The 13807-nt window shown below is 37.2% G+C and overlaps 4 protein-coding genes across 4 annotated transcripts; 2 read left to right on the top strand and 2 right to left on the bottom strand.

The window, feature by feature from the left end:
• Nucleotides 1-2468: 2468 nt before the first annotated feature.
• On the top strand, nucleotides 2469-4662 carry LOC105225131 (glucosidase 2 subunit beta). The gene is made up of 2 exons (XM_011203470.4): nucleotides 2469-3632; nucleotides 3692-4662. Exons 1-2 carry the CDS (start codon nucleotides 2606-2608, stop codon nucleotides 4306-4308), a joined length of 1644 nt encoding a protein of 547 aa, XP_011201772.1. The 5' UTR covers nucleotides 2469-2605; the 3' UTR covers nucleotides 4309-4662.
• Nucleotides 4663-4678: 16 nt separating this feature from the next.
• Nucleotides 4679-5509, bottom strand: LOC105225132 (ragulator complex protein LAMTOR3 homolog). The gene is made up of 3 exons (XM_011203471.4): nucleotides 5301-5509; nucleotides 5043-5235; nucleotides 4679-4977 (listed from the first exon to the last, which is right to left on the bottom strand). The coding sequence occupies exons 1-3, from the start codon at nucleotides 5342-5344 to the stop codon at nucleotides 4840-4842; spliced, it is 375 nt and encodes a 124-aa protein (XP_011201773.1). The 5' UTR covers nucleotides 5345-5509; the 3' UTR covers nucleotides 4679-4839.
• A 499-nt stretch (nucleotides 5510-6008) lies between these two features.
• Nucleotides 6009-9804, top strand: LOC105225130 (serine/threonine-protein kinase TBK1). The gene is made up of 9 exons (XM_049462409.1): nucleotides 6009-6204; nucleotides 6272-7298; nucleotides 7369-7520; nucleotides 7582-7709; nucleotides 7774-7849; nucleotides 8351-8475; nucleotides 8532-8709; nucleotides 8783-9067; nucleotides 9142-9804. The coding sequence occupies exons 1-9, from the start codon at nucleotides 6121-6123 to the stop codon at nucleotides 9271-9273; spliced, it is 2187 nt and encodes a 728-aa protein (XP_049318366.1). The 5' UTR covers nucleotides 6009-6120; the 3' UTR covers nucleotides 9274-9804.
• LOC105225129 (conserved oligomeric Golgi complex subunit 5) lies at nucleotides 9263-13753 on the bottom strand. Its single transcript, XM_011203468.4, has 4 exons — nucleotides 13613-13753; nucleotides 12978-13548; nucleotides 11838-12908; nucleotides 9263-11762 (listed from the first exon to the last, which is right to left on the bottom strand). Coding segments are annotated over exons 1-4 (2217 nt in total). The 5' UTR covers nucleotides 13615-13753; the 3' UTR covers nucleotides 9263-11189.
• Nucleotides 13754-13807: the final 54 nt, after the last annotated feature.

The raw sequence follows: 13807 nt of genomic DNA, 5'->3' as shown, positions 1-13807 counted from the left end.
TCTACCCCCAATTCAATTCGCTCAAATAGTGTACCGGAATTATACTGCTTCATCTGGCCATGACTCCTCGACCGAAACCCTTTAGCTACAACGCACACAGAAAATTTGGCAATCTTCTCTATAGCCGATTGACGACAATCAGCCCAATAAAACCTTCGCTTCAATTTCTCTAAGAATGTCGTGATTCGCCAATGTCCTCCAATAGGACCGTTGTGCAGCTCGCTTGGAACTTCGGGACTTCTAACCTTCGGAACAATCGCTATTGCTCGGGAACTATGGCCTTACTTTATGCAAGCAGCCCCACAATATGCTTTTGTGACTCTTCCTGCAGCTGTTTCTCCACCCGTGGGATATTTGTTCACCTCCACTTCATACATTCTTCTTCCTTACTGGCATAGACACCGCATACGCGGTTATAGCCGAGTTATTCATGCATTACACCTCGCAAAACTGTATATTCTTGCAAAGACTGATCCACTTCAGCATTAAGTTTATTTTGCGCTACTGACTAGAGGGTCCTTTGTACTGGGTCAGATGCTTCCTATCTTCCTATTGTAAAGAGCTTTGTACTTGTATACAAACTTCCTGCTCTTCCAACTGTTGAACATTGAGTCTCTTCCTTTAACTGTGATTTCATTGTTTCTTCCACTAATTCCTATTGATACATAATTCGTCAACATTAACGTTTTCCGTTTCCTTGGCCTCTCGTAACCGTGACTGTAAATCGGAATTTAATCCATTTGTTGCCAAACCCGTTGATGCAGCTTCATTTTCAGTTGTGTAATCTTCAGATCGCTAAACTTTGCCATTTTCGAATAATTATGTCTTTGTGTACATTTGTATTTATTTGAAAATCACACTTCTATGTAACGGATTTATCAATAAGAACGCTGCTAAAGTTTACTTATAGGGACCGCAAACGACATAAACAGAAAAACACTCCAAATTGAGAAGAATTAAACAGGAGGTTCTGCAGAGTGGTGCCCTCTCACCGTTGATGTTTAATTTCTTCATTTCGAAACTCCCTAACCCACCAGAGGTATTTCCTATCACCTCGTACGCTCATAAACGGCTATCTCTCTGACCTTTCTCGCTTCTTTTCTGTAAGGAACCTACACTTCCCCAACTAAATCCAAAGCGACCATATTCACGAACTGGACAAAGGAGTGCAGACTAGACCTTAACATTGCAGTCGATTAAATTTAGACTGTAAATAGCCCTAAGACTTTAGGTGTGGCACTAGACAGCCTGTGCTCCTTCACTTCTAATACGACAGCAATAACTGCCAAAGTACAGAGCTGCAATAAAATCTTCATGTAAACAGTTGGCATCTCATGGAGAAAAGACAAAGAAACGTTGTTGGCAACATACGAGGCAATCGGCCAGCCGGTCCTAAACTACGCCGCACCAATATGGTCGCTTCAGACATGTCAGAGCACTACACTCCGCTCTATAACGGGATGCCTCGTGATGTCTCTGTGTTATACACATAATACACTCCTCTCCAAGCAGTTTCTGCTGAAATGCTTTTACAGCCTGCAGTCTACTCTTTCAAGCGACGCCGCTTCATAGGAACAACAAGAGGTCTTTCCTTGACTACGTGGACAACATGAAACAGTACGCCGACCAGACTTCGGTCCCAACTCATTTCAGACCCGCATTGACCACCACTCACTTCTTCACCGGCGCCTTTTCAGTGGATGGCGTGCTTGGAGTCAAACCGTCACCCGTTGCAGACAAGAAGCGCGAAAAACTAGAGAGACGCTTGCGCAGCTTCGCAGGTTAAACTAGTACTTATCCAGATTCAAACCCGACAGACCAAATACAGGTTCAGCATGCAAAAAGTCCCCGCATAACTCTAACCACATCTTTGCATTCCCAAAAAGCCCCACTCATCTGACACCCTTCTCCCTATGGTCCGGCCCAATCGAAACAGCATGTTTCCTGGGCCTACTGTTTGATGACCTCGATGACTTTACCACCCGAGCGGGTATCAACATAAAAACTAATTTCGCTAGGCTTCCAGATTTATTGATTGATTTATAAACGAGGAATGCACCGCGACCTTAGGTCTATTGTGGAATCATTCCATTCAGCATTGATGTGAAAGGTTATCTGAACTTCTTGGATAAGTAAACGGGCTTGGCAATGCTGTCCCTTGGGAGAAGGGCCAATGCGTGTTTTTCAATGTACTTACCAAAAAAATTGGATTATTTTTCAGAAAAGCTATTCTGAACAATTGCCGTTATAACAAATGCGTAAGTATACCACATACATATATCTTAAATTGTCGACTATAATAACATATAAATAAAATAGTTGATTTAGGAAATCCCGATTTGCATTCTTTAATACACTGATATTTGTATAATAATCGATAAACCTATTTGTCGATGATTTATCTAAATTTCGTGTAAACGTCAAATAATTAACAGAGAACGTAAAATAAACGTTCTCTTTGGTAAATGCCGGCATTTGACATTTCTTTGTCCTCTTCATACATTTTACCTCCTCCTTTGGGTCGTAATACAAAAAATTAGTGTAATACCACGTAAGCCCAATCAACTAACTTTGTTGTCTTGGTTAAATTATTGAAATTAGGAAAATGTATCAGTTGGGCTTAAAAAGCCTGCAATTGCAGCTGCTTCTATTGGCAATAATAGTAACGTTATCCGTAGCGGACGTCCCGCGACCGGTAGGTGTACCGCTATACAAGGCCTCTTTGTACGCTCCTCGCTCGGACAAAAGTTGGGTATGTCTAGATAGCAAAAAAACAATTCGTCATACACAGATAAACGATGATTTCTGCGATTGCGAAGACGGTAGCGATGAACCAGGAACATCAGCTTGCCCAAATGCTGTTTTTAATTGTGAAAATGTTGGATTCCGCCAACAAGACATTCAAAGTTCACGTGTGAATGATGGAATATGTGACTGCTGTGACGGCAGCGACGAATGGGAAGATGGTGGTAATAAATGTGCAAACACTTGTTTAGAGTTAGGACGTGCAGAGGAAGAGATAAAAAGATCACTAGCAGATTTACATAAGCGAGGTAGTGAAAAACGAGCAGAACTGATTAGCAAAGGTAAACAAATGCGCACCGAACGTGAAGCAAGACATAAAGTGTTGCAACAAAGACGTAATGAGCAGGAAGCAATTAAAGCAGAAAAAGAACAATTGAAGAAAAATGCAGAAGCCGCTGAAGCAGAAGCATTGGAAATATATAAGGAACAACAGCGTGAAAAAGATGCAGCTGCGGCCGAAGCCGCAAAATCACAAGAAGATTCACAGACCATGCGTTATGAATCTGAAGCGGCATTTATTAAATATGACACGAACAAGGACGGTTTTGTGGAAGTAACTGAGTTAATGGTAGACATGACACTAGATCGTGACCGCAATGGCATTGTAACTGTTGAGGAAGCAAAGTATTTCCTCGATGAACGTGATCGCATTGATTTAGATTCATTTTATGATTTGTCGTGGCCACGCATTAAGCCGCTTAAGATGTTGGCTGAAGGTATTTTTAAACCACCAACTGTCGAAGATGTTGAACATCCAGAAGAAGACGAAGGCGAAGAAGAGGGTCAGACGGGGCCTACAGGATCAGATCAACTCCCAATCGAAGAAGGTAATTTCTCATACTAATCATTGAATATGAATTCCTTTTAATTGTAATTTTATTTATAGGTCGTGAACAAGAAGGTGCCTACGGTGAGGAAGACCTCTATGAGGACGAAGAAGGTGAAGCTGATGTTGGAGTAGGTAGTGTGGCTGACGCAACACACCCGGAGCCTGATTATGATCCGGAGACTAAACATTTAATAGATCTGGCGAACGAGGCTCGCAATGCCTACTCCGAGGCAGAGCAGAAAGTACGCGAAATCGAAAATGAGATTAGAGACATTCAAGATCAGACTTCAAAGGATTATGGGCTTAATGAAGAATACGCTGCATTGGACGGCGAATGTTTTACATTTGAAGATCGAGAATACCTTTATACTTTTTGTCCTTTCGAGCGTGCTTCACAAAAACAACGCAGCAGTGGGCATGAAACTAATTTGGGAAGCTATGAGCAGTGGATAGGAGAGGGTGATAAAAAGTACCAGAAACAAAAGTATGCCCATGGTACTGCTTGTTGGAATGGACCGCAACGCTTAACAATTGTAGACTTCAAATGTGGTCTTGAAAATGCCATTAAATCTGTAGCAGAACCTAATCGCTGTGAATACAATTATGTGTTCGAAACACCAGCTGCTTGTGATGGTGTGGTTGCAGACGACACTCGTCAACGAGATGAACTCTAAAATAAGGTGAAAAAGAGATACAAGTGCTCACATTCATATTTGGAATGAACCTTCAGTAGATATTTATCCACATGTGTCTAGTGTCGTTTTAATTATAAAGGAAAAAAGTTAAGTGTAAACTCAATGTATTTAATAAATGTAATTTATACTGAATTCTAGGATCATCATCAGCATTCCTTTGATTGTAAATCATACCAGCAGGAAATTTATTTGTACACTTTTTATAATATATACGTAAGTTTAATTAGTAAATATTATCCACTTGTATTAACTGATATAATGATCAACATATATAAAATGTAATAATTTCCTGATTGAAATAAAGTAAATACTTCCGATCGCCTATTTACACAACTATGCCTTTCCATGATTATTTTAAGTAAAATACATCAAATATATTTAATTTTATTACAAAAAATCATTCAAGAAAACTGTAATATACCATAAGTAGATTGAAAAATATATATCATAATGTATCGGGTATATGTAGATATATGTATGCTTTTAGAAAAGTGAAAACTTCAAATAGTATTACGCTTCATTTACGGCCAATTTAATGTCCTCTAAGTGTGCATCTAACTGGTGTTCTAGAGCTAAAATGTGGCCAGTATTACAGTGTTCACCACCAACAAAAGTAAGAATCAGTGGCAATTTGTTCATTTGCACTACCTGTAACCAACATTATTTATATTTAGTGATACAATTACAAATGCTATAAACGTTCTTTGACCAACCTGATAATTGGAATACATCGATATAATTACTTTGTTACGCCCCAAACCCAATTTTCCGGCTTGTTCACTGGCTGTTGCAAAAGTGGGTATAAAGGAAGGCATAAGCGCGAAGTCAACATTCTTATCCTGACTTACTCGTAGCAGTGGCACGCCATCTCTGTCGGTAACTTGTATTATATAGAGACCATTGACCCTTTAGCGATTAAGAAAATAACAATTTATAAAAGATAGCACACAATATATTTGGAAAATACGCACTTATGTAGTAGACCATTGAAATATTTCTTTACTTCATCCGTCATATTTCACGAGATCATACGAATCCTGCGAATCCTGGGCACAATATTTCACTTGTAAAAGCTAGTTTTCTAATCAAAACAAATCACAATTCGCATTTATGCTTTGGCCACTTACTAATTGGTACAATCAGCTGTAAAAATAATCACATAGAGCTCCCAACTCTCTACTGTAGAATGTATACAACGAGTTTTTGTGTTTTGTACCATGGTTACCACAAGATATTAAATTACTGAAATGTAAAAAGAAGAAAAGTTATTGTAACGATAACATTTTTCTCTGTTTTGAGTTGGGGTGAAGAAATTTTCTATGATGTAAACATGTTTTTCGTTCCGCTGTGCAATATGTAAAGTAAAATTTTGATATTGGAAGCTTAAAATAAACGCAATTGCCATCTTTGATTTTTTGTTCTGATAATACAATTATTAAATATAGTCGCAAAATGAATAAAATTAATTGACAATTTTTAATTGTCTTTGCCACGATACTCTTTAAATTAGAAAAAATGCATTATTTTACTAATTGTTTGTTCTGAATTAAACGATAAAATCAAAGGAAAAATTAATTTCTTCTGAAATATGTCTCCATCAATTTTCAATCGTGATCGATTTTTTCGATAATTTGAGAAGTATTTTTCACCACCATTGACATTAATTTTTCTTTTCTGTGCATCATTTAACAACAATGCAGATTTGTTAAAATCTATACCATGGTTAAAATTTCTCATGGCAAATTTGTTTAAATGTTAGACAATTAATTGAGAACAAATAAAACAAGAAGAATGGCTTTTCTACGAGGATCCCTTAATTATGTGTGGTGCACTACAAGTGTACTTGGAAAAGGAGCAACTGGGTCGGTTTTTCAGGTAAGGAAAATATTGCAAATTTAATTTGGGGAGTCACTAAAGATAATGCGATAATATTCTCAAACAGGGAGTTAATAAAAATACTGGCGAATCTGTGGCAGTGAAAACATTTAATCCATACAGTCATTTGCGGCCACCGGATGTTCAAATGCGCGAGTTCGAAGCACTCAAAAAACTACATCATGAGAATATTGTCAAACTATTGGCAATCGAAGAAGATCAAGAAGGCCGCGGTAAGGTAATTGTTATGGAATTATGTACCGGTGGAAGTCTTTTCAATATACTCGATGACCCTGAAAATTCTTATGGACTACCAGAGAATGAATTTCTATTGGTGCTGGAACATTTATGTGCTGGAATGAAACACTTACGTGACAATAATTTAGTACATCGCGATTTAAAACCGGGGAATATAATGAAATTTATTTCGGAAGATGGTCAAACCATATACAAGCTAACTGATTTCGGTGCTGCCCGGGAATTGGATGATAATCAAGCCTTTGTTTCACTTTATGGAACAGAGGAATATTTACATCCTGATATGTATGAACGTGCTGTGCTACGTAAACAAATAAATCGTTCATTTACTGCAAATGTGGACTTATGGTCCATTGGTGTCACTCTTTACCATGTAGCAACTGGAAATTTACCATTCCGTCCTTTTGGCGGCCGTAAAAACCGCGAAACAATGCATCAAATTACCACAAAAAAGGCGTCGGGCGTTATTTCGGGTACACAACTATCCGAAAATGGACCAATCGAATGGTCGACTACGCTGCCATCATATTGCAATTTGTCAGAAGGTCTGAAGACATTGGTGACACCACTCTTGGCTGGTTTGTTAGAAAAAAATCGAGAGAAAACCTGGTCGTTTGATCGTTTCTTCCAAGAAGTAACACTTATTTTGCGTAAGTTCGTTTTGCATGTTTTCTTCACAAATCGCACCACTTCTGTGGAGGTTTATCTCGAACCAGACGAACAAATTGATAATTTTCGTGAACGCGTTTTTCTACAAACCGAAGTACCAATAGAAAAACAAATACTTTTATTCAATAATGAGCATTTGGAAAGAAAGGTGACGTCCTCTTCCATATGTAAGTGCCGACTCAGCTATTCAAATAAACTTTCGGATATTTCAATTATAATTTCTTCCTTTTTTAATAGCTAAAGCTTTTCCTAAAACCACTGCAGAAAATCCAATATTTCTATATAGTAACGATGACAATAATGTACAACTACCCCAACAATTAGAATTGCCAAAGTTTCCAGTATTCCCAACTAACGTGTCGGTTGAAAATGATGCCAGTCTTGCTAAAGTGTGTGTTTGCTATTTGGATTTGAGTGAATTCAGATCATACTTTATTTATTAATTTTTAGGCCGCCTGTAGCGTGGGGCATGAATGTAAGAGACGCATTGACACCTTTACATCCATGGATATTTTAATGAAGCGTTCTGTAGAACAATTCATAGCAATGTTAATAACAACTATAACTTTACTATTAAAGTATGTATCCTTTTATATTTTTGTGGCTGAATTTGCATTTAAAACTAATATATATTTTTTTTAGAAAAACCAAACATTTGGAGAATCTGCTGACAACAACACTTGATTATGCTGATGCAGTTAAACGCATTGGGAATTTAGTAAGTATACATATATAATACGTACGTATTGTTCTGATATAAGTTTCCCAAGAAGTTTTTAATATCCAGAAGGAAACGTCGGAAACCCCATAAAATAAATATATAGATATTTAATTATGTAAATGATCAGCACGAAGTTTGTAATATCGATCGGAAATTTGCACACGAAGCTGCCTATTTGTCGATATCGGATCAATATTTCATATAGCTATCATACAAACTGAACGATCAAAAACATATTTTTGTAAAGAAAGCTCTTTTTTCACAAGATAGCTCCATGAAATTTGCCATGGATTATAGTCCAAGGAAACGATGTAATCTTGATAAAAATTATTTCGATCGGACCACTATAGCTGCCGATCAAAGTCAAGTTCTTGTGTGAATTCTTTTGTATTTATTAAGTGTATATCTTCGGTGTAGCCGAAGTAAAATTTTTTCTTATTTCTACTTAATAAATTGCAGGAAAGTTTTATATTATCATCTTATTTCTTCTGTTTTTAGACAAAATCAGACAATGAACTCAAACCAATAGTTTCTACTCTGTATGATCTCAAGCCCAATTTCGATGATGCTGCCGATGTTATAATGCAAATGTATAAACATTTCGTCGCTGAAGACGCTCTGAAGTGCGTGTTTTTATATTAAAAAAAATATAAATAAATTAAAAAGTGCATACTTTCAGTGATCAGTGGTCATCTGCCATGCACGGCAAGCGGTGTCCTTGTCGCACGAGGGCCAGTCCACGTGCGAAGTACTTGGTGGAGCGGCTGCGTGATTCCTGGCAACATTTGCTACGTGATCGCGCAACACGTACGCTCACATACAATGACGAGCAATTCCATGCTTTGGAAAAGATAAAAGTAAGCAATAAGATAAGATAAGCCAACAATAGTATTATTCTTATTTTAATTGTCATCCCCTTCTCTTTGTTAGGTTTTTCGTAATGGCGATCGCATCAAAGCTTTGCTAATTGATGACGTTAAACCCGCCGTAGCGCAAATGGCCGAATGCCTCGCCGATTGGTATAAACTAGCACAAACCGTCTATCTTAAAACGCAGATATTGGAAAAGGACGTACGCGACTATGAACGTAAATTGAACGATTTACGTGATGAGTTGTATCATTTGAAGTCGGAAATGAAAGCCGATGAAAATAGTAAAGCGCCTACAAACAATAATAATAAATTATCAAAGAACGTACAGAAAAGTCTTATTAAGGTGTGTACATTTTCATATCTACATACATACATATATAAATATATTTCTATAAATTTATAATTTTTTTTTTGTAGAAAATTCACAAACAACACGAGGAAGTTTTACAAATAATGAATCAAAATGCAATGCTCATTAATCGGCTTAAGGAGTTGGGCATTGATTGCAGCAGCGTGAAGCAGTTTGAAACTGTGCTAAACAAAACGTAATCAATGTTTTATTGAAAAAGTAAGATAAGACTGTGAAAATAACTACAGGGACTCGGGTTTCTTATTTTCATATTCTATGACAGTTTTCATATACAAACATATATACGCATACAAAAGCTATTTACATATTCCTAAAGCGAAAATTATTTCTATTATTTTTTTTGCAGTACATGACAAAATATTATATACACTTATTCCATATTTGATCTTTTTTCCTGAGTCCTAGTAAATCTGTTATAGAATAAGTATTCAGCAGACTTTTTAACACATAGTTGCGTAACCATTTTTTTGAGTCTTAAAATATCCAAGACACCGCTTTATTAGCAACTTGTGCATACAAATTAATGCTTGTTGCAGAAGTACCTATAATTACGTATGTTTTCTAAATTACCGGTAGTTAAGTATGTATGTATGAACGTAAGAACATAATGGAATATTCTTAAAGTTGAATTTATTATAGCTTTTAATTAAGAAATTTTTGTATTCAAACTATTTTACCCAAAGCAAAACAATAATGATATCAAATATATATATGTCTTATGTTATTATTGATTATTCACCAGTTAGCACGTTGAACTTTGCTGATCTCTTACAATTAAAAGCGTAAAAAACCTTGACTTCGGTTGCACCGAACCAATAGTAGTACTTATTGTAGTGGCAGAATCCATTCCTTAAGTAATTTCGAGGAATGATGCCGAGTTGACAGTCCTTGGCCAGATAAAAATCCGGATACGTTCCGGTTACTTAGACCTGGCTGTCGTGTGAACGGTTCCCGAATTAAGATTGCGACTGTCAATAATCCTAAGATTTTAGGTTTTGACAGCCTGTGTTCCTTCACTCCTCACACGACGGCGACGAAATCCTCACTGCACTAGCCGGCAGCACATGTGGAAAAGACAAAGAAATGTTGTTGAATGGCAACATACAGACAATCAGCTGGCCGGTCCTTAACTACGCTGCAGTGAAACTCAGACGAGGAAGCTTCAGATATGCCAGAGCACTGCACTCCGGACTATAACAGGATGTCTCGATGCCTCCGAACGAACATCTAGACAGTGAGGTTAGTATGCTTTTAGTTGAGAGCATAATGAACTTTTCGCCAAGCAGTTTCTGATGGCATGTTTTCGTAGAAACCATGGTATTGGTATGATGGTATTGCAATTGCGCTTACAGAATGTTCTGACACATCCCTAACTATAGCAACGACAATACGGCTAGTTTGAGCACGATCGTTGTCTGCGGAAAATTCAAATAAATTCAGATGGATTGCGCTGGCACCGTCTGGTTATAGGAAATGGTAGATAATATTTCCAGCTTGTGAAACTACCGTTGTTTTAGTTATGACCAAGAAATTGGTGTACGTTGTCACTAGTATGCAATTCCTTTGTTTGTTGCCTTAAATGCCACTCAACGCAAATTATTATCCATACAAAGATTGCATTGGCATTGGTTGGTCATGATTATCGTATAATGGTAGTTTATCACACTGTTCCACCCGGCACACTTCAGCTAATATAAACTTTCGGAATGCAGCTACACGTAAAAGGCATATTACTGTTGCCTTAACACACGAACTTCGTCTGATATTGTCATATTTTTCAAATTGTGGTTCACCTATATTTTCTGATTCAATGCCCACATTCTTTTCTTCCCAAGAAGCTCTTTTTTATCTGAGTCGCCGATATCGTACCACTATAACATATAGTTGTCACACAAACTGACTAAACAAAATCGAATTAAAGATATTTTTATACGCTTTTTTGCTAAGAAATGCTCCAATTAAAGGTATTATAGCGTCTCTTCTTATTTTTGGTTATGTTTTTCATACAACATATTATTAAATTTATATAACAATTACAATTAAACGAACGATTAAATAATATTACGAAATTGAGCAGACGCAACACTCAATTATATTATGATTTTAGAGCCTTTTCAAAAAATTCAACCATTAGTGGATACACATCATCGTACTGTTCACTCTTTTTCCTTCGAACTTGATCACGGTAACGTTGCAATGCACCTGATATCAATTCTAACTTTTCACGGTCCGATGTATGCCCATCTAACCATTCCATCAAACGTTCATTCGACCAATTCGCGGTGGTATGCGGACTCTGAAGTTCGGCACTGGCATGACCGAACAATAGAAACAACACAATATAGCTGGGCACCAGTGAATCATTACCCACACTTTGCTTCACCAATTCTTGAGGAGGTTGTACAATTAAGAACGACATTGCACGTAGTAAGCGAGCAGAATTGCCTAAATCTGGCAAATTGGAGCAAATCGGTTTAAGTGCTTGTTCCATATGGTTGCAGTCATTATTTAGACGTTGGCGCCCGGCATCGCTGATTGGACGCAAAATGCTCATATTGTGCACAAATAATTCTATGCAACGTTTAGCCAATTCATGACCACACTTCGCCACCATCTCTTTATCTTCGAAGGGGCCAATATGATTCTGCCAGACACGGCTAATAAATTCCTGTAATGCAACATTTTAAGCAATAAATACAATATAAACATTTTTCATTACCGGCAATTACAGAATGTTACGTACCTGCAACTCCTTCATGTACATTGAAGGGCCGACAGTAGATATTTTTTCGGAACTAAGTCCTGGTTCCCGATGCATGCTGAGCAGTATAATACTAATCGTTGACAAAATTGAATCCATAATCTGCTGTAATATGGTGCCAATTAAAATATTTGTTTGTTCCAAAGATTTTGATATTTCTTGCTGTGCCGAAGATTTTGATTTCGAAAATTGCACGTTCAAGTCGGCTAACATGCGGCGAACGGAGTCTTTAAAGTAATACAAAATATTTGCCAATATCACATTCTGTGTTTGCTGGAAGTTTGGAATGTCAACTACTTGTTTGGAATCGGGACCCAATTTGATTTGTGACTCCAATTTAGTGCATAAATCTTTGCCACAAGCTATAAAAACAGCTCCAACGGAATTTGTTAAGCGCGTGTCTATTAGAGCAGCACTTAATTCTGTAGAAGCAACTCGTATAAATGCATCAACTGTTTCATTTGATGGTAAGTCGACACCAGCGAGACAAGCTTTCATATTTGCGGCACACTTGCTTATATAGCCCACTTCCAATGAAGAGAACATATCGTTATCGAACAGAAATTCACCATTCAAACGCTGCTCGAAGCCGCGTGCTGAGGTCAACAATTTTGCTAAGCCTTCTTGCAATGTTTGCGTTACATGAGCTGGACTATCAGTAAAGCTTTTGCGTAGTAGCTCTTGCACGGCAAACCAAAAATGGTTATGGACATCATATATTTCTGTGGAATCGAAGCCGAATTGTCTTATTTGATCCAAAGCGCGTTTTAACAAATTTACTTGTTCGCAACTTTCATAAAGCTCTTCATACAATAGCCAGTGAAGTGATTTCCAAAATTTGGCTCTGAAATTTTGAGTCGTAGTCAGCATAGGTGTTTTCCCAGGACCACGAACAGTAACACTAGGTTTGGGGGAAAGGGTGTTACCACTTTTGGTCAAGACGGTAATATCTGTCCCAGCAAAGCATTCTCTAAGTGATTGTTCTAAGTCGGAGATGTACGTTGCTACTAAGTTCTCTAACGACTTTTGTAGTAAGTTGAAGTTTTTAACTATCTAAGAAAGTGTGGAAAATTGATTATACACTTTATGCACTCTGAGTGTATAATAATTTTAAGTTATTACCTTGAGAGCATTAATTACTAAAGCTTCATTCCTTTCCTGCAGACCTGTTACAAGTTGCATTTGTGTCAGGTTTCTTAACTTTTGTCGAGAGCTTATAACTTCGGTTCGAGCATTTTGAACGAAATTAATTTTTTTCAAATCTTCGTCATCAACCAATTGTCCTAGTTCATAATGAAGCTCCGCTTGTTTAAGCACATCCTTTGTAGAACGTAGTTTCGCTGTCAGTGTAAGTAATGTGCCGGCCGAGCGTAGAAGGTGTGATAACTCGTGCAATCGTCCCAAAATACGCGTTTGGTTATCGACTTGTTGGTATTGGGTATCAATTTGAGATTTTAACTTTTGTCCAGTTCCACGAATTTGTTCCACATCGTTAGCTAAAGTATTGAGAGCAACATCGAACCGACCAGCATGTGTTGCCTGCTGAAGTAAAGCATCATGTTTTTCGCGTACTTGATGATGTAGATCGTCATTGACATTTTGCAAACGTCTTGTAAGTTCCTGAATTTGCTCCTGAATTGTCGTGTTGGCATCTATATTCGTGATAGATTCGTCATCTAATTCCAAATTAGACCTATGAATGATAGAAAATTAAAAAAAACTATAAATTACACTGTTGCGTTATGGCTAGTAGTTACATTTGAGCTTTGATTTGATAGAAGTATGAAGTATACAAATATCACAGATATTCCGTAAATTTGGTTTGCAAATCAAAACAGAATGAAATACGGGATAAAATGTAAATAACATTACCAGATGATTTGAATTTTTATTTAATAATTTTTTTCAATATAGGATTGCCAACGTTTACATTAATTAATATAATTAATATG

This window comes from Bactrocera dorsalis, chromosome 1 (assembly GCF_023373825.1).
Source record: "Bactrocera dorsalis isolate Fly_Bdor chromosome 1, ASM2337382v1, whole genome shotgun sequence".
NCBI lineage: Eukaryota > Metazoa > Arthropoda > Insecta > Diptera > Tephritidae > Bactrocera > Bactrocera dorsalis.
Note: the sequence above shows the minus strand (reverse complement) of the source record. Positions and strands in the feature narration are given on the sequence as shown.

Bases quoted from the DNA above. Each gene is read 5' to 3' on its own strand.
- LOC105225129 (XM_011203468.4), bottom strand. The intron at 12,909-12,977 runs GTAATAACTTAA...ACACTTTCTTAG, and splicing joins TAGTAATTAATGCTCTCAAG to ATAGTTAAAAACTTCAACTT. The intron at 11,763-11,837 runs GTACGTAACATT...GTTGCATTACAG, and splicing joins TGTACATGAAGGAGTTGCAG to GAATTTATTAGCCGTGTCTG.
- LOC105225132 (XM_011203471.4), bottom strand. From the start codon at position 5,344: ATGACGGATGAAGTAAAGAAATATTTCAATGGTCTACTACATAA. The intron at 5,236-5,300 runs GTGCGTATTTTC...TAATCGCTAAAG, and splicing joins TTCAATGGTCTACTACATAA to GGTCAATGGTCTCTATATAA. The intron at 4,978-5,042 runs GTTGGTCAAAGA...TGTTGGTTACAG, and splicing joins CGATGTATTCCAATTATCAG to GTAGTGCAAATGAACAAATT.
- LOC105225130 (XM_049462409.1), top strand. From the start codon at position 6,121: ATGGCTTTTCTACGAGGATCCCTTAATTATGTGTGGTGCACTACAAGT. The intron at 7,299-7,368 runs GTAAGTGCCGAC...CTTTTTTAATAG, and splicing joins GGTGACGTCCTCTTCCATAT to CTAAAGCTTTTCCTAAAACC. The intron at 7,850-8,350 runs GTAAGTATACAT...TTCTGTTTTTAG, and splicing joins TTAAACGCATTGGGAATTTA to ACAAAATCAGACAATGAACT.
- LOC105225131 (XM_011203470.4), top strand. From the start codon at position 2,606: ATGTATCAGTTGGGCTTAAAAAGCCTGCAATTGCAGCTGCTTCTATTG. The intron at 3,633-3,691 runs GTAATTTCTCAT...TTTTATTTATAG, and splicing joins TCAACTCCCAATCGAAGAAG to GTCGTGAACAAGAAGGTGCC.